We start from the raw sequence: 21,025 nt of genomic DNA on the forward strand, positions 1-21,025 counted from the left end.
CTGAATTCCGGTTACAACTCTGAGTATCAATCTACAGAACAGTGGCATTACCGACCTCTGTTATGTTAAAAATAATACAAAAAAAATAAAAAAAAAGACAGTTAATTGCATTCAATGTTTCGTAGAGAAATGTAATTAATATTTGATCTGATAAATCCCTCATGTATCCGCTTTTTGTCATAAATAAACAGTACACCCCGGTTACCTTAAAAATAACATTGAAAGAATATCTCCGGAAGTCACAGCTGAGTTTGAACAAATGCGCCCATTAGACGGCAATCGGGGAGGAGGTATCCCATGTAGGCAAGTCTCACTGCGTTGTCATGGAAACCGAAATAACCAAGCCTGTGGCATAAAAATATCTACAAGTAAACCCGGTTATGAGTGGCAGGACCTGCGGTACAGCACGTGGGAGGTTTCAGGAGCATCACCTAACTGTATAGCTTTACAAAACATAATGACTAACGTCTATATTCGTACTGGAGGATAAACATATGTTATCTGAGATTTATGCTTCCTATTGCCGTACCCCTGTTGCGCTGGTAGAACGCTGTCACAAATTTACCGCTATTCATAATTCTTACTTGACAGTTGTATACCTGTAAGATTTTAGGCTAACTCATTGTTTCGGCTTGGAAATTGACATGTGACACTGTATAAATGAAGAGTACAATGCATTTACCTAGTGACGTGAGTATATGTCTCAATTCGGCACTGGAGATGTAGAAGTTCTGATCCTTATCGAAAACCCGGAACCCTTCGATGAAGTCTTGTAGTGGTGGGACCGTGCGGTTCTTGGAGACTATAACATACAATAAGTGGCCGTGATCAAAACAACCGTTCGTTATATCCGTCGGTTCGTTATAAGCGGAGTTCGGTATATCGGTAGGAAAATAAACTCATAGACTACGGTTTGTTTACCTTTTCAAAGAAAATTTATGATTTTTCATGTGAAAATTTTCATTCGCCGCAACGCAGCTCCTTAAAACATCAGCTTTGATTATTTCACCTGGAAATGCAGATAACCTCAGTCTTGTGGGTGATTGGGTCAGCCTTGGGGTATAACGTTCGTTCGTCACGCCAAGACCTGGATTTTATTCCTCTCATGGGTACAAAGTGTGTCCCCGCCGTGATATCCTGGAATATTGGTAGAAGCGGCGTAAAGCTAAACTCACTCACTCAATATATCTCAACATCTACGCCGTTTATACATGAATCCCCGTTATATTGAGAACACCTACTAGGTAAGCGTATACCTTAGTGATCCACGGCATGGCTCATTCTAGGATTGTCGCGCTACTCCATATGAGCCAGCTGTAGCATGAGTAAGAACCAGATATTTTGGTATACATGTATACACAATTTAAAGCCAGTCATTGAATGTGAGGCCCATTCTGGGTTCCGTATACACGTCTCTTTTGCAAACGCCAACAGCACAGCCATCTTGATCAGCGATTCCGTGGCAGTTCCAAATAATTGGGTGGAGTGTCTTTGCCCTGTAGGGGCGGTGGAGTAGCCTAGTGGTTAAAGCGTTCGCTCGTCACGCCGAAGACCCGGGTTCGATTCCCCAGATGGGCACAATTTGTGAAGCTCATTTCTGGTGTCCCCGCCGTGATATTGCTGGAAGATTGCTAAACGCGGCGTAAAACTAAACTCACTCACTACTCCTGGATGAGTCATCGATCAACTGCTCGCCTGATACATCTGCATTTCCAGGAACTAAACTGTCAGCTTCAGGGATTATATGATCATTTACCTGAATATTAACGAAACAAGGTGGTGTAGTCTAGTAGATAAACCTCCGCACATCGACGACTTGAGTTCGATTCCCAACATAAGTACAGCTTGGGCAGCCCACTCATGATATTGCTGGATATTGCATCAAACGTTGCATCAAACCATGCACGTAACCAAGATGTTTTGGATGTATATCTGTGCAGATTCTACATCTTTTATCAAATGTGTCCATAAGTACAAGAGCGCTGAAACACATTAAGCAAATCTATACTGTATATGTTAGTCCCAAGCTGCCAACCGAGCTTGAGTAAGTTCTACACAACAAATGACATTCTGTGCTGGGCCCAGAGAAGCTTGAGAATAACAAGAAGCGTTTTTGTTGATGTTAGGAGAAGCGACTTTAGACAAGCAAATGCTTGTTTCCCCTTTCTTTTGTGTTCTACACAAACATTGGCTATAAGTACTATTGCAGTACACGTTGCTGTGTAGGTACCCCCGATCCACTCCGAACAGTAGCTGTGCATGTTGGGAATGTATAAGGTACAAATAAGTGATTGAGTATGATTTTAACAATAGAGACTAGTGAAACACTATTTCATATCTAGATATATGAATAGAATTTAAAACCATTTCTATATACTCATCATAAGGGAACACATGAAAGTACAAATGTTCCTTTATTTATTTCCAGAATTTCACTCACAGTGCAATACATACCTTGTGAAGAAACCTGGAAAGAATAGAGGAACACTTGTACTTTCATGTGTTCCCTTATTTGTTTCCATGAGTATATATGACAAGAGGGTTTCCTTTAATTTCGAGTAATATTCGTGCAGCTCCAGCCTCTCAGAATAGGTACGACGATTTTACAGGGCGTCATAAAACTCTTGGTCAGAAAGGTTTGGGCAAGGTAATGATAATCAGATCTTTAGCAAAGCTTTCAAAACGTTTTGTTAAAGACATGTCATCGCATTCCAATTGTGTAGATCGATGCTCATGTTGTTGATCACTGGACTGTCTAGTCCAAACTCGATTGTTTTACAGACCGCCGTCATATAGCTGGAATATTGCTGAGCGCGGAGTTAAACAACAACCAAACCAAACCTTTCTTGACCTGCACTTTATGTCCCCATGTTTTGAAGGTGAACAATTTACTTGCATTCGCATGTATTTGTTTCGGGTGCCACCGGTTAAGTATGATAAGCTAATCTTTTATCGACACTATGTAATAGTGATTCATAAAACCCGCGTCTTAATATAGTCGGAATTGTACAACAGTTTTACATCCAATTTTACTAATAAGAAAAAAATATAGGTTAATATAGATTTGGCAAACATGATTTCTATTAATGTTAACCTAATCATCTGTTTTTCAAACGAAAACTATCTACGAATCCATTTTACAAATTCAAATATCACAATCTTACTATCAGAAAAACCTATCAGGTCATCTGTTGCCATTAATGTGTCCAGGAGCCTCAGCAAGTCAAGGTTCATATTGCAAATGCTATCACATCCACGGAACGTGTTTGGCGTCTCCACTATTGAAACTGAACATGTTGTGAAGTGAAAGGTCTTAAACCTGCGTGGATGAATGTGTTGATATTGAGTGTAATATGATGACCTGGGCGTGACCTTCCGCATCTCACGTCTCTGACACACCAGAAGATTATAAAATATATATATCACTTACATACATACATACATACAATACATACATACAAGACAATACACATACAGAGACGATAATATATACATCTGCATAATACCGGACACTTTTATGAAAGTTAATCTTGTGTTACAATAAGGAACATTATGATAATACATTAAAATGGAATATCGAATAAGATGAACAGTTAATATATATTTTGATAATATTTGATAAAATATTCCATGTCAGTAATATAAATGTTGATTATATCTTACTTTCGTGGTGACAGTCTGTGATCGAAACATAACAACTTTCAGTGTTGAAGGTGTCTATCACACATGTAACTTGATTTGCTATGTATGTTCAAATATGAAAAATACCATGCGATATAGTGCTTTAAGGCTAACAAATAGGGTTTAATAACACGCCATCTTCCACCTTGCATGACTCCTCCCTGCATCATCCCTACATTTAAACTGACCCCTAATCTCTAAAAATATATATTTTTGACAGAAACAAGTAATAATATATGAAAAAGAGCCCCAGTGAGAAAAGTGTTTCATTTAGGGCTATAGCGTTACATTTAGGGCTGGGCGGAAGGGAATGGAATATGGTTCAGGGAGTGAGACAGACTACCCCCCGCCTCTCCTCTCACACTTGCTAACGCGGTAACCCCTGCCTACCTCCGACAGTTGGTTTATCATACTACGCTCAAGCCGGCTGCTGAGTCAGAGAGGAACAGCAGAGCTATTTACGGCAAGAAACTTCAGTGGATACCGATTCTCTGCCATTCCTTCTTTTTGAACATCTCTAAATGGAGTGACCAACATGATCAAGCTTGGATTAATAGGAGTTTTCTTTTGTTTAGGTGAGTTTTTAACTTGTACCGATCAGTTAATCGTGTTCAGGGGAGTCCGTGTTTACACAAATTCGTTAAAGTGTTCAAATTAAGGTCGAAAGTACAGAAAGGGTGTTCAGGTGATGCGGGCAAAATGGAGGATGCGAACGTCGGGAATGCTCTGTGTGGAGGACGGGTGCTGAGTTTGAAGTTTGAAGGTTAAAAGCAAGTTATGGTTTTAGAAAACATCTTCTCGGCGGATTTACGTTGACCACGAAAGGTCACCACGAAAATCTTATCATCATCTTGATATCACACAGGTGGTTGACGTGGAATAGAATCCAATATTGTATCTTGTTGTTTGGCAACCGGTGTCACCTTCTGTAGTACAAAGGTGAAAACAAGATGCTTGCCTTTAAGTATGTATTATACTGGAGTGAAAAAGTTATGTCAGAATCGTTAAAATTGTATAGGGTGTTGATTTTTAAGTGAAGTTTGTTTACCACGTCAATGTTGTACTGATTATTGAATAATAAGGATGTATCGATAATGTGACTATCCAAAAGAGTGCTACTTTTAATATACCCTTATCTACAATACGCTGTGTTATCTGTGAAACAAATTCCTTAAAGATGCAGGGTGCCTCATCACCACTCCTCCGACTTGGTTATCCGCCAGAGTATAAACAAATCCGCGGTGTTTCAGTCATTTCATCAAGGGGCCCTGTAAAGGTGCTTTTGCTTTTATACGCTTTGAACGTCTGTAAGAACGCCATGGTCTTATTACGATAACACTAATTCCATTGATGTGAAAATCTGAAACTGATGTTACTTTTGTGACCCCATAAGCAGGTTACACCCGAGTCAATCATATACCGAAATGTATGTATATAAATTATAATGGTCCTCCCATATTCGCTAAACGTGTAAATAACACTCCCGGTAATCACGATAACAATATACATAGCGTAATACGTATTTACTCCTTAAAGTAGGGGCGGTGGGGTAGCCTAGTGGTTAAGGCGTTCGCTCGTCACGCCGAAGACCCGGGTTCGATTCCCCACATGGGTACAATGTGTTAAGCCCATTTCTGGTGTCCCCCGCCGTGATATTGCTGAAATATTGCTTAAAAAGCGGCGTTAAACCAAACTCACTCACTCTTTAAAGTAGACTCGGGCTCAAGGGGTAGTCTAGTGGTAAAAGCGTTCGTTCATTGCGCCAAAAGTCCGGGTTCTATTCCCAACTTGGTTGAACACATTTCTTGTGTCCTCCTTCGTAATATTGCTGGGATATTGCAAATAGCGGCGTAAAACATCACACTTCCTGAGTTACCATACATATCAAAACGAGCTGAGTCAGCTGCTACAGTTCTCTAGTAATTAATCTCAAACAGGAGTCAGAAGATTCTGATTAAGGAGAGGTCGCACTCGAAACGTTAATAGAAGCAGATAACGGGGACCAATCGAGGATGATGTTCCCGACACGTGATCAGCGTCTGTAGCGGCCCAGTCCTCCGTGTATGATCTGTAACAGCTGGGGGTGGGTGGGGGTGGCCGGGGGGTTAGACAAGCCAGTAACAGATACACTGATTACCCGACAATTTGAGATTGTGCAGGTCAAGTCCGATATTACTTTAATGATTTTTCCTAAACCGCGTTCATTCATGACCATCAACTTGACAGATTCGCCAGAACCCCATCTTATGGCTGTTCCAAGCGCTACGTAATTTCGGGGTCAGTGGATTAGATAGACTATCGCTTAGTCTCCGAGTATCATGAAAACATAATTTGCTTTCTGCAATGCTGAAGCCCTGGATTTCCTCTGGTTCGGGTTTTGAATCTCCCTACTCATTTTTTGGCTCCGTTTTAATTTTAAAAGGAATTGTTTGTTTTCATCAAAATAACATACAATCAGAGACTAAGCCGTAGTCAAAACTCAAGTTGTGAAACGGTCACCAGTGTAGCCATCTCATCCTACCGGGTACCCATTCAAAACTGGGTGAACAGAGACATACATGTATATACATACAATGAAGACCCCACATGTGGTTCATGTGCATCAGTGTGGGGCAGGGCCGTTGTCCTAAAACCTGTCAAGAATGAAACTACCGGACGCTCCACACATCCACTGCGTACAGGGACCATAGGGGCGATCGGGTAGCCTGGTGGTTAAAAGGTTCGCTCGTCACGCCGAAGAACCGGGTTCGATTCCCCACATTGGTACAATATGTGAAGCCCATTTCTGGTGTCTCCATGATTTTGCTGGAATATTGCTAAAAGTGGCGTAAAGAGACACTCACTCACAGGGTCCATACCATTTGCATAATCGTGAGAAATCTCTTGTTAAAGTGTCCGACTGTTCTCTCTGTGTTAAACGTTGTTTACTGATGGAATCAGTCAGTATAGTAAACATGACATGCAGTCCTCTCAAGCAGACCTATTTAAGGACCATTGAAATTAGGTTCACATTCGTGCTTTGGTCTTAAAATAAGGCTGCCTTAGGATACACCTCCAACGAAAAGGTATCTATATTAAGGAAGATTAGACACTTTCTGTATACCCAAACGTAAGCCATAATGTTTTATAGAAACGTAGCCCACTGACGATTCCATTCCGCATTGTGAAGTATTCTTGACCCAACTGTCATACTGTTGTATTACTACACTTTGATTGCGACCAGTCCTTGTTGTACCAATTATATTTCCGAGCGCCATGAATACCACCAACAAGTTGAATAACTACATACGGTTTCGGTTTTGGATTGCAGAATATGGACTCGTCCGACCTTCCGGTCTACCGGGTACGTTTCTGACGACTTTGTTTAGGGTACCATACTGTATACAGAAAACCACGGAGTACGTATCTCTATATTAAGGAAGATTAGACACTTGTAAGTAATGTTACATCGGAAACAAGCCGTATAGTTGCAAATGGGGGCGGAAGTGTATTAAAGAGCAGATGAAATCTACATTATGTAGAAACTCTCCCCGGATACAGATTGTGAGCTTTAGGGGAGGGAGAAGCGAAGGGGCACCTACTCCTCACCCCGGCCATTTAAGCATACTTTTTACGATAATAATAACATTATTATCACAAATTCGATAAGTCAGTTACTGACTAAGTATGGTATGTGCTGGTTTTATCACTATGGTAACAATATCACTTTGGGGACCGACTCCGGTCAATGAGGAAATGTTTGTGAATATGTTAATGAAGGTTTGCAGTGCTTGTGACCTACATCTAGCCGGTATCCATCCTGTGGTTGTGCAAACAGAGATGGACGTCGCCATTGACACGAACCTACCTATGTGGGTCAGGTAGACTAACAACTAGTCTCTGAAATGAACATATTTTACTGAAAAAAGTACATAGTAAAAAAAAAATATATAATGAAAAGGAGGCCTGAGACTTTCTTCATTTCCTGAAGCTGAGGAAATCAAGACTTGCCACATTTTCTAGACTTGTGTGGGCTTTCTTGGATATATTTGCTTCAGGGTCTGTACGACAGACTAGTGGGTCAGGCTGCCCCAATTTGTATTGCTATATGTGTGTACACTGTACCCCCTTAATTGGGTACCGGCCATGTCATCGGTGACCGGTACATTCTTGAATACGTTTACCGTTAATCACCACGAACATTACCCCGGGAGAGTATATAATATCATTATCACTAGATTAAAGCAAATTTACAAAGATAGGATTTGACAAACTCTTGCATGTTTCATTGTTACCTTAATTTGCTTTAAATGACTTACAGGATGTCTTGAAATTATATCGATTGTATAGTAATTATTATATGTTAAAGGAACTGGGCTCTGAAGTGTGTCTGTCTTGAAATATCGATGGCCATACTAGTTAGCAAGATGGAGACATGGGCATATTTTGCAGAATAGATAGATAAATCTTACACAATTTCCCCTCGATGACATGTCGACAGTTAAACCTCACCTATCAAAGTAAGCTGATATTTTACCCGATCAGACAAATCCTTTATCCTGCAAATCAAAAACATCCGGGCACATTCCCTTTCGCTACTTCAATGAACCCCTGCCTCCATCCCCCACCCCCACCCCCACACATGCATATCCGCCCTCACATTCTTGACCCCTGCAGTGACTTATCAGTGAGTTTGGCGTGTTGACCAGCCAGGTGGCCCCCGGTGATGGTGGGGGTCAGGTTGCCTCTCTGACAGACAGCTACTGCTGCTGTTGTAGAACTACTGAATGAAGATGCCCATCACATTCCATCCACGGTTACCCATATACTGAAACCATGGTAACCATATGTTACATCACAGTGCAACCAGATGACGTGGAGACTTGATGTTAACACATACCCCCAACCCCCCTACCCCACACTCATGTTAAAAGGACTTGTGCGTTATTAACAAGCTTTGTATGATAACGCGATGCAATGTAGGAACTCAGGGGCCGTATTTGTAAAAGTTCTCAGAAAATTCTCAGGAATACAATTATGTCGCTAAGAAATTTCTTAGCTAAGAGTTACACCTGAAGGTGTAGTTATAATGGCTCTGAGAGTAACTCCTAGCTAGAAGTTACACCAAAAGGTGTATAATGGCTCTGAGAGTAACTCCTAGCTAGGAGTTACACCAAAAGGTGTAGTTATAATGGCTCTGAGAGTAACTCCTAGCTAGGAGTTACACCTAAAGGTGTAGTTATAATGGCTCTGAGAGTAACTCCTAGCTAGAAGTTACACCTAAAGGTGTAGTTATAATGGCTCTGAGAGTAACTCCTAGCTAGGAGTTACACCAAAAGTGTAGTTATAATGGCTCTGAGAGTAACTCCTAGCTACACTTAAAGGTGTAGTTATAATGGCTCTGAGAGTAACTCCTAGCTAAGAGTTACACCTAAAAGTGTATTTATAATGTCTCTGAGAGTAACTCCTAGCTAAGAGTTACACTGAAAAGTGTAGTTATAATTGCTCTGAGAGTAACCCCTAGCTACACTTAAAGGTGTAGTTATAATGGCTCTGAGAGTAACTCCTAGCTAGAAGTTACACCAAAAGGTGTAGTTATAATGGCTCTGAGAGTAACTCCTAGCTAAGAGTTACACCTAAAAGTGTATTTATAATGGCTCTGAGAGTAACTCCTAGCTAAGAGTTACACTGAAAAGTGTAGTTATAATTGCTCTGAGAGTAACCCCTAGCTAAGAGTTACACTTAAAAGTGTAGTTTATTGGCTCTGAGAGTAACTCCTAGCTAAGAGTTACACTTAAAAGTGTAGTTTTATTGGCTCTCAGAGTAACTCCTAGCTAAGAGCAAATAGAAAACTTCTAACACATCAGACAGTGAACAATTCAAGATATGCCTCACAAAAGTCTATAGTCATATATACGTCACTGTAGAATATTAAATCATATACGTCCTTCTTGTACAAGAAGCGCCCAACTGAAGTACAGGTGTCGTAGAAAGCTAGATACACAAGTGTAAATAAAGTGTATTTATGCATCAAGACATGTTTTTCGTGGCCATACTACATCCCTTATCAGCCATGTACCATAAAACTATGAGAGTAAATGGAACCATCTGAGATTCAAAAGCAAAGAGCAATGATATTTATCTGATATCAGCAAGGACATTGTAGCCGAGACCTGCACAAGTCTCTAAGGTAATAATAACAGTTTAAAATAACATTTCTAGAAAATACAGACAGACTGGCGCCCTTAGAGTACTGTCAGTCTACTGACTCAAAGGTAGTCTGTCTCAGTCTCTATCTAGACTTATTTCCCCTCTGTAGTGCAAAGGATAAGATAGTCTGTCTCACAGTCCAGGCTGAATCCACATTATTTAGGGCTCCTTTTCAATATAAATGGGCTTGTTTGTTACTATCAAAATTATATATATTCAGAGACTAAGCCTTAGTCCTTCAAAGGATAAGATAGTCTGTCTCACAGTCCCTGCAGTGCTAAAGCCCTAAATAAAGCAAGTCTAGATTTCCTCAGGTTCAGGCTGAATCTCTGGTCTCCCTAGGGCTCCTTTTCAATTTAAATGGGCTTGTTTGTTACTATCAAAATTATATATTCAGAGACTAAACGTTAGTCTAAGGATAAGATTGCTATACATCCACTGGCTTAGCGTTCAGTACAGCCTTGGAACAAGGCTAATTGTAGACTACTGATTGGCAGGGGTGGAAATAACCAATTGCCCGACGCCCGAGTCCAGTGTTTTTTTCTGTCGGGCAAGCAAATTTGTATATCACACTGTACCGGTGTCCAGTTGACTTTACAATATTAATTATGTTGTTTATTTAAAAAATCAACAAGAAAACGGCCGGTATAGTGGAAAAATTATCAGGGCAAGTGAATTTACATGTGCCACTGTACCGGAGTACACTCGCAATTTTAAAGTTATTTCCACCACTGACTGGGTGTATAGTAATTCTTTATGTAATAGGCAAGTCTAGATTAGCGGACAGTATGTAAGGACTTGTTTTTATGTTATGTAAAGGAAATAGGTTTAAACTAATAAGTATTACCTTTGAGACTCAAAGTCCAAGGCCATGGTTAATCAGTCCAATTGACCTTGTGATAACCCTACCATTTCCTCAAATACCTCCTCCACTTCCCAGCATCTGAATCTAGATTTTCATCATTCATGCCCCTGGCACTTCATCCCACTGCGGTCCCCCCTCACGCTGACAGCCACGGGGGCCAGTCCAACCAGGTGGGATGCGGGAATGTTTCGCTATTTACACATCATTATCAAGGAGTTTGGACAGAGCCAGCGGTACTATTTTTAGCCAGATGCTTAGTGCTGAACAGCAGACTTGTGTAGGGATTTAATTTTAGAACATGGTGGAACGATAAGAAAAGATAAGTGTAAGACAAACGTCCCCCCTTCTCCATAGAGAGAGAGAGAGAGAGAGAGAGAGAGAGAGAGAGAGAGAGAGAGAGAGAGAGAGAGAGAGAGAGAGAGAGAGAGAGAGAGAGAGAGAGAGAGAGAGAGAGAGAGAGAGAGAGTTATTAACGCTGGACAGTATATTGTCATGTGGAATCCATCCATTGAGCATGTTTCGCAGTATTGTTTTCTTTATTAAAGTAAATTTCACGAGCAGATGGTTTTTCTTAAACAATTTCCCTTTAAAAGGACTGTGTAAAACGCCTGTGACACTTTCACAGCGAATTTGAATTCCTGATTAAAAATAACATGTGTAGGAAACATTTAATATAGTGTGGCATTCTCTGGCGAAAGTTTGGAATGTTCTTCTCACTGTTTAAGTTAGCTCTGTAGACTAACCAACAACATAAGTCCATGCATCGGCGACAGAGTTATTTTAGCAAACTATCATGGGGCATATCATCTCGACATATTGTCATTTCAGACAGACTTCCCTTGTTACTACATATCGCGCTGTTTATATAGGATCTATTCCATTACTCTAGATAGCACAGGGTTCTCCCTTGTAATCATACGACACTGAGGAATGACACACAGTGTTATCTTTTTAGAAGCGAGAATGACCTCTGATGCCCATTTCTAGGGCCTTAAAATGGATATACTGTAAACACATGACTGTGTTTATGTTCGGTAGTTGACATATTCTGGGAAAGGAGTATATTAGGTGGTGCTTGTTTGTTTAAAGACAGAAGATCGGAAAATATGTGTTATGACGTTAGGCAAAATATCGCCCGTTATCATTATGATACAAGATACAGGATATTTTTTGCGCAAACATTCCATGTAGAAACAGTGACAATATTCTATAAACTACGTAAACAAGATATATAATAAGTCAGAGTAACAATACAAATGCTAGTAGAAATATGTAATGACCAAGGACAATCTAGAGATCTTCTAAATTTGTTTGAAGTTGTATATATGGTACCAGATTATTGCTATTATATCTGCATGTGAAAGATATATTACCAGATATATTTCAACAAAACAAGCGCGTTTGATGATGATGATGATGATGATGGTGATGCTGCTGCTGCTGCTGCTGATGATGATGGTGGTGATGGTGATGATGGTGATGCTGCTGCTGCTGCTGCTGATGATGATGATATTTGAGATCCGGTGTATCTGTTTCGCAATTTGACACTGAAGCTGTAACCATGTCGACGATGTTGAAACATGGTACCAGTCCATGGTGTCAGTGTTGATCAAGTAGTAGGTCAGAGATGCAAAGGAAGTACTATGTTTACAGGAAGCCATCTTGTGTGTGTTTTACTGCTCTGACCAAAGGTCACGCGTTCGTGTCAGACTGAGTCGTGTAAAGTAAACACACACAGCGTTCCTCCTCCATCCCAGGCAACCATACATAGACTTGCTGCGACTCCATGCAAATACTGGCGCTTCCCCACTACTAGCCTGTGGCAGAGTCCCTGAACCACATTATTTCCCCACTGCCTTGCCATTCCTGTAATGCTAAAGTCCTAAATGAAGCAAGTCTAGATTTCATATTCTGAACCTCCCTTCTCACTAGGGCTCCTTATAAATTTAATAAGGAAGTATTTGTTTCTATCATAGTATTATTATATTCAGACAGCAAAGTGGTTACAGCGTTCGCTCGTCACGCCTTAGACCCGGGTTCAATTCCCCACATGGGTACAATGTGTAAAGCCCATTTCTGGTGTCCCTTGCTGGAATATTGCGGCGTAAACTATTTTCCTCACTCACTCACTTCCATAAATGAATAAGGAAGAACAATAAACTCGAATCTTTAAAGAAATAAATCAACAATTATATCTTAAGAAACGTTCAATATAGATATTGTAGCCAAGGCCAAGGAAATGCTTTGGGAACTTTTGTAATTATATTAGAGCCTTTCCGAAGATCTTTCCGACCTGACATTACAACACAATTCACAAATAGGATCATACACGTGTGGTTTTGATACAATATAATATCAAATTAAAAAATATATATATATGTCATGTTAAAAAGGTACACGTGATATTCACTGACATTCGCCAGTGCTGTAACAGAGAACCCTATAGGTATGACCGGCGCAAGGTGCTCGTAGTTTGTTGACTCAACTCAACGCCGTATATGTCGTGCTTCCTAAACACCGAACTCAGCTTATCCATTCATATAAGGCAAGGTGGGCTTCTCCGACGACAGCTGAAGCCGTCTCCTCTAACTCAGCAGAAACGATAAGCCCCATAACAAGATCCAGATGGCCGTCGTCACGTGATCCGCACATAAGGGCAGAACCGTGACGTCACCATTTTCTGTGTAGTTTCGCCTATTTAACCCTCACGTTGTCGCAGATTCACGTTTTTGTGTAAGACAATGATTTCAAGTATACATCTGAGTCTGTAAATTATATGGAGACTTGTAATTAAGAGCGGTGGTTTGATGTCAAACTCTCTGTGAGGTATGGAGGAAAAGTGTTTCTTCAAGACTTTGATTGAAATTGATGGAACAGTTTATTTAGCATTACATGACAGACAATGCCAATGGTTTAATACAAAGCACAATGAAAGTATGTTCCAAACAACAATTTCCCTTGGATCTATAATCATGTATATATCTATTAATGCAGTTATATGACGTCCACGTCAGAGAATAATCAGTCTCGATTATCCGTCAAAACAGATTTCACTGGGTATAAAGGAAAAATAGTGGTGAAACTTGTATGAATGGACAACTTACAAAGGTGATTATTTATTTTGTAGTTTATAGAATATTGTCACTGTTTCTTCATGGAATGCAATGCAATAAATATCTTATCTTATCTTATCTTACTAGTTCTCCCACCAAACCAGCTCAATAAATAACGTTGTTTTTTTACCTGAATGTCCTCCATGCGAACTCAGGTGTGGAATGGTTATGCAAATGTTAATTCAAACAGCCTAGTGTTGTTACACACAACACCTTCCTGTCTAAGTAGACTCCCCAAGAAGCTGATCCATTACCCAGGGTAAGAATGTTGAAGCACCATCAACCTACCGATATGGGTTGAATGTTGCTACGGATTGAAAGTTTTGAGAAGACTATGATCCCTTGTATTTGGAAATAACTGCAGCTTCTAGAGTTTCAACACCTCGATGCTCTGATCCCTGAAGGTCCGGGGTAGGACTGGTCTTCAGCAACCGATGCGTGTCGTAAGAGGCGACTAACGGGATCGGGCTCTCTGACTTGGTTGACACATGTCATCGTGTCCCAAATACGTAGATCGATGCTCATAATGTTAATCACCGGATTGTCTGGTCTAGGGCCATTTATTTACAGACCGCCGCCATTTAGAGAGAATATTGTTGACTGCGGCGCTTAACAACAAGCAAGCAAAATAACTAACACAATGCCCCCCTTTAACTAGAGTACCTATAGTGTGAAAACGTCGAGAGACAACTTTTAGAAATGCGTAATTCTTAAGTACTTCCTGATGAACATTAGCCCTCTTGAAATAAGATCAGAAACACTTATCATGCATTCATTGTCAAGGGCGTCATCTCTGGATATTTCATAAGTGTGTTCAAAATATCAATTCTCATCCTATGTTAAGGACCTAGTTCACTATCACATGGTGTAAGAGGTTTAGTTTAAACATATTTTATTCACAATGTTAAAAGGGTCGGGGACAAGTGCCTTCAACTTATTAAACCCCTCTCCGAAGATATTTACAATAACTAATTACATCACAAGCAATTATTAGAAACAGAGACAGAGAAAGACTCAAAGATAACAGGGGGGAAATGCTATAATACAAAAGGTGTATAGAGAGAATACTACTGGAATCGTTTAGATTAGCACATATATTGATGTACATTTTTGAATATAATTTCATTTTTATGATTTATCAGATCTGCAATGCCGTTTAAAATAACAGATAATGTAATCACAGAATTACTACCACATACATCTTGAATAGCTTTAAGCATGATCTTTCTATGTTGATTGTGTAAAGAACATTCTAAGAAATAGTGATGAGCATTTTCGCATGGGTTTCCACATGCGCAGGATGGATCAGTGGTTAGCCCTACTCTGTACAGATCGTAACTTAATCTACTAGCTTCATGACGTAGTTGAGTATGTAATATGTTAAATTTACTAATACCGTAAGAAAAGTACAGTGGAGCTGAGTTATATGATGTTATTATGCTCGATTTAAACTTTGATGGTGAAGTACAATTTGAAAGAGGTGTATTAGAGTCAGAAGCAGTTATCTACCCTGTTGATGAATGTAGAAAACATATCTCAATCCCCTACCCGTATAATTATTATAACAATTAATCTAGATATTTATAATGTTCCATCGTTGGTGTTATATCGTACCTTGACGAACATTCTAAAGGACATTTGTGTTTTAGTAATAAATAGAAATCATCTGTGATGTCCTAAAAATAAAGTATGCGAAAGTACTTTTTCCCATTTCCAGAGTTCATCATTGCAAAACCGTAAACATGAATTAATGGAATCAACAAAAAGATCAGGTTAATATAGTTAATAGAGCAATGATCGCAACTTAACACAATATTCGCTCATTTACATATAAAACGAAACCGATATTTACTGCATGTTTGTACTATTTTGACCATATGTACGTCGTACACTGATGGAAAAAGCAAATAGCAAAGGCAAGACTCTGTGGATGGTTGATCAGGAAACAGGAATCTTTATTTGAACATAAAGGTTCCATTAATTACAGTGGGGTAGTGTAGTGGCGAAAGCGTGCACTTGTCACGCCAAAGGCCCGGGTTCGATTTCACACATGGGTACAATATGTGAAGCCAGTTTCGGTGTACCCAGCTACGATCTCGCTGGAATACTGTTGAAAGCGGCATATAGCCTTCTCACTTTAAACCTTGATTGAGTGAGTGAGCGAATGAGTGAGTTTAGTTCTGCGGCTGCTTTCAGCAATATTCCAGCAATGTCACGACGGGCGACACCAGAAATGGGCTTTACACATTGTAGCCAAGTGGGAAATCGAACCCGGGTCTTCAGCGTGACCAGCGAACACTTTAACCACTAGGTTACCACACCGCCCCTTAAAAGCTTTAACTGACAAGGATGATATTACAGTCCTACATATGAGAGCACATATCTGACCTTGACATGAGTATAAGTGGAATAAGAGTAGAGACGAATAGAACAAAACAGGATATACTTTAAGCTATAACTGTCGGGGAGAATCATATCTCCAATGGCGCGTCTATTATGCTGTCTTTTAAATGGGATTTGCTATATCTGCTGCTGTTATGTTCCAACGGGAAATGAAAATCAGTTTCAGTCTCAGATACCAGTGGGTATGTGAAGAAAACATGTTAAGAATCTCTTCCTCTGCATCTTAAACCAAAGTGACAGCACATGGATATTTTTGTTTTTCTTTGGAGTGAGTGAGATGGGTAATCACGGCATGGCTTTGATAGAATTCGAGTTATGTCATTCCGTTACTTAAAGGATACACAGTAGTGCTGGTTGAACACCCTGACGAAACAAAGGGACAGGTAAAAGATCAGGATCGTGCGAATCTGGGATTCAACCCCAGAATCAGCGGATCGCGGTATGGCTAAGGGGAGTAAAACTGAAGAAGTACAGCGCTTAAGATATCTGAAGTGACTAATTTTTGGAAATGAAATATCTTTTTTTTTTGTTGCAGCCGTTACTGGTGGCCAGAGACCTCGTATAATTGGAGACAATGGAGTTAGAAGTGATGGACAAACGACTATCATCAGACTCACTGGTAACGGCTACGTCAATTACGACTTTGCCAGACTTCCAGCAGAATTCATCCGACAGACAAACGAGGAAGAGATAACCTTCTACTTTCTCACTGACCAGGAGAATGGTCTTGTCTGGCTCCAAGAAGACCCGGACCGTGTCATGTACATGAGCATGAAGGTAACAGACTCAATACCTATGTTTTCCTGTTTATGATTTGTTTGTCTGTTGCTTAACGCAACATTCAGCCATATTCTAGCTATACGGAGAAGGTCTGTACATAATCGAGTCTAAACCAGACAATCCAGTGATTAACAGCATGAGCATCGATCTTTTGGGACATGGTGACATCTGTCAACCAAGTCAGCGAGCCTGACCACCCGATCCCGTTAGCCGCCTGTTTGTGATGTTATTTGATATGTATGTATGTATGTATGTATGTATGTATGTATGTATGTATGTATGTATGTATGTATGTATGTATGTATGTATGTATGTATGTATGTATGTATGTATGTATCTCTGTGTCTCTCTCTGTGTCTGTGTGTGCGCGTGCGCGTGCGTCACAATTCAGGAGAAGTTAGCTTCAAATAGTGATAAATCGACTTTCTCAACTGTCTCATTTTTAAAAAAATTCTCAGGAGTTGCTGTGTCTCTGAGTTCATAATATATGTTGTCTGTTTCCGGCTTCAAATGAAATTTTGATATTTTGATTGCGCAACCGTATTGCAGGATGGATATCTCCGCTACGTCAACGACCAGGATCCTTACGGCCCACAGGAGGTGATGATCAGACCGCAAAATGGTGCCCGCTTCAACGACTGGTCCTGGCACTTTGTCAATATTTCCAGAATAGGCAGAGACGTAAGTAAAGTCCATTCTACAATATGTAGGCCGATAGATAAATCGCTCGCTTGTCACTAAGAAGTACCTGTTCGATTCCCCACATGAAAAAGTGTGGAGCCTATTTTAGCGCTTCATGCCGCAGTTTGAACGAAACAATGAAAAATGTGCGTCAACTCCGTCACACAAAATGTATATTGAATTTGAAATTTGACAATTTCGTTTTGGTTGACACTGGCTTTTGGCATTTGTGCTTTTAGCTTTCATCAAACCAAACGCTTGTGTCATATTAATCTATTTTTATTTCGTGTTATTTCCCAAGCTTGTTTAACGGCTGTGGGGTAGCCTAGTAGATGAAGCGTTCACTCGTCACACCCACCGAAACTAAGTTCTGATTACCATATGTGAAAAATGCGTGAAAACCGTAACATGTTTTCCCCGCCGTGATATTGTTGGAATATAATAGCGACGGAAAACAACACTCTGTCAATCACTCCAAGCCTTTTTAAAGTGCATATATTATATGTGTATTACTATATATTTTTTTACGCAGATTGAGATCAAAGTGGACAATAATCACAGGGCTCGTTACACGCTTCCACAATCAAGTCGAAACCTTCATTTTCTGACCCGGTCGAATGTGTACCTAGGGGGTCACCATGACCCAACTGACGTCACTGGTGGACTGGTGGACAGGGGACTGAATGGCGGCATAGCCAAGGTCCTCTACACTACAAAATCGCCTCAAGAAATCATCTACGTGAATCTTATCTCACAAGGAAAAGCGAGCATCCATGGACCCGTTCGCTTTGTGAATGGAACCATTGGCAGAGTAAGCCCACCGACTTACCCACCACGTACTACGAGACCCCCTGCCACCCCTAAGCCAAGACCTATCGGCCCTGGGCCCATAACTTTCAGGTCATCCAGCGTCCGTCTCGAACTGCCTCGAGTCCAGATCAACGACGGGACGATCATGTCATACAAATTCCAGACTATCGAAGAAAAAGGGTTGATGTTGTATACCTACGGGAGTCCACGGAAACCAGGGGCCTTCTTCGCTGTTGAAATGTACGACGGCAAACTCTACTTCGTGTACAACTTCGGCGACGTCGCTCACCGAATACAGTTTTCAGAACGTGACGTCTCGGACGGTCAACAACACTCTATTGAAGTCCGTTTCTACAACAACTACATCATTTTGATGCTGGACGGGAAACAGAAGAGGATTGATCTGAACAGCAGAGAAGGACTTCCCATCGCGTTCCAGCGCGCTTTGTATCTCGGAGGGTACACAACATACAGCAATAACCTCGCGGAAAGCAGTCGTCTCCCTTGGCATATTTGGTCCCGGGATGGCTATCAAGGATGTTTTGAAGATTTCAAGATCGACCGCAAGAGGCTTGATCTCCACCAGTTGGCCGTATCCCAGAACGTGTTCGGTAACGTTGACCGTCAATGCCTTGCGATGCCCCGAAAGTGTCAGCTGAACCAGATGCCTTGTGTGCATGGAGGATGCAGAGACACCTGGAACGGCTATGTTTGCGACTGCTCCAACACCGCCTACACCGGCAAGAACTGTGACATAGGTAACCAAATATAGCTATCTTCCTTAGCGTAAACATATATATATATATATATATACGCACACTGAGAAGCACGTTAAAAGCACGTACGTAATCAATCGATACGTCTATAAAAAAATGCTCCATTTCGAAAGATCAAATTGTGTTAATAGAATTATTTTGGAGGATGATTATGATGTACAGGTCGTATTCGAATGTAAACCAGTTCTAATAAACATCGTCCGTTTTTCATTTGCTGATTTGTGAACGTCGAGGATTCTAACATATGATTGTTGTCTTTCAGTGGCATTTAGAAGTTGTACATTGATGTCCAAGATATTTTTATGGATTAATGTTATTATGATTGTTGTTATTATGATTAATGTTATTATGATTGTTGTTTTGCAGCTGCCTTAGTAGGATCATTGAACGGTCAGCAGTTCGGACACCTGCCAGTTCTCTCATTAGGCACTCACACCAATGACCTGTCTCTCCGCTTCAAGACCCCCCTCAGCAACGCCTTCCTCTTCCAGACCTATACAGGGGAATCGGACGAGTATCTCCGGGGAATCCTGGAAGATGGACGCATCAAGGTCACCACTAACCTCGGAGGTGTAGTGAAGGTATAAATTACACTGTTTATTTTTATCAAAACTTTTATCGTTAAAACAAACGCTGGATTGTACCACTTTGTCGCGACAGAATTTGGATACGACACTTGAAAAATGCGTGTAATATTTAATAGATCTGAAGGCATTTGACTTTGCGTTAGTTCATGAACAGAGGCTTAAACTTCCTGTTCGTACAGGCGATCTAGTTTACAGTTAATGTACGTTTACGTTTACTTTCGAAAATATACTTTTAAGTTTTCGTTCTGTCAATAAAAGCGGGAGAACAACAATGTATGTTTCATCACACAAACACGAAGTTATGGTGTACTTATTAACATGTTTCTTGACTGATGAATCACAGAGTATCTTTGAACATGAGAAGGATTATTTGGCCTTTATTTATTGTTCGTCATTTATCTATCCGGGGTCCAAGATTTTATTGAATTCTAAAAAAACTTTGAATGTGAAGACGATTTTACTGTAAAATGACATTCAAGGGAAGTAACAAGCATTGGTTGTTGAAGACCAATTCTATACCCGGATCTTCACGGGTTTGTAAGTAACAGGACCCGTGAAGATCCGGGGTATAATAGGTCTTCGGCAACCCATGTGCTTGCCATAAAAGGCGACAATGCTTGTCGTAAGAGGCGACTAACGGGATCGGGTGGTCAGTTTCGCTGACTTGGTTGACACATGTCATCGGTTCCCAATTGCGCAGATCGATGCTCATGCTGTTGATCATTGGATTGTCTGGTCAAGACTCGATTATTTACAGACCGCCGCCCTAGAGCTGGAATATTGCTGAGTGCGGCGTAAAACTAAACTCACTCACTCACTGTAAGTAACAATAATATTAACAGAGGCTCGCGAAAAGAAACCTTCACGTAATGTTGAAGGATATTCTAATATAAAAAGATGTTGTTGAAACATTCCACTACAATATAGTTCAGAATATTCTGCTAATGGTGAACCGGTCAGTGTACAATTGAGGGAGAAATTGACCAAACGCTTCTTTTCGTTTCAGAGGTACTACGCAGGTGAAGGTCTCAATGACCTCGACTGGCACAACCTGTACATTCGTCGTCGTGGAAACCAGATAGAACTCTGGGTGGATGATTTTCCGTCTCAACTCGGTAAGTGGAGTAAGACATCAACTCG

At 40.6% G+C, this 21,025-nt stretch overlaps 1 protein-coding gene across 1 annotated transcript in view; it reads left to right on the forward strand.

Annotated features, from left to right (window-relative positions):
- Positions 1-21,025, forward strand: part of LOC124285016 — a 101,057-nt gene that overhangs the window by 65,839 nt on the left and 14,193 nt on the right. The window contains 5 exon segments of the mRNA XM_046721159.1: positions 16,787-17,028; positions 17,581-17,712; positions 18,245-19,280; positions 19,665-19,879; positions 20,892-21,000. Coding sequence (XP_046577115.1) covers positions 16,787-17,028; positions 17,581-17,712; positions 18,245-19,280; positions 19,665-19,879; positions 20,892-21,000 — 1,734 coding nt within the window.

This window comes from Haliotis rubra, unplaced genomic scaffold (genome assembly GCF_003918875.1).
Source record: "Haliotis rubra isolate DU_JTF1 unplaced genomic scaffold, ASM391887v1 Scf35, whole genome shotgun sequence".
NCBI classification, from domain to species: Eukaryota; Metazoa; Mollusca; class Gastropoda; order Lepetellida; family Haliotidae; genus Haliotis; species Haliotis rubra.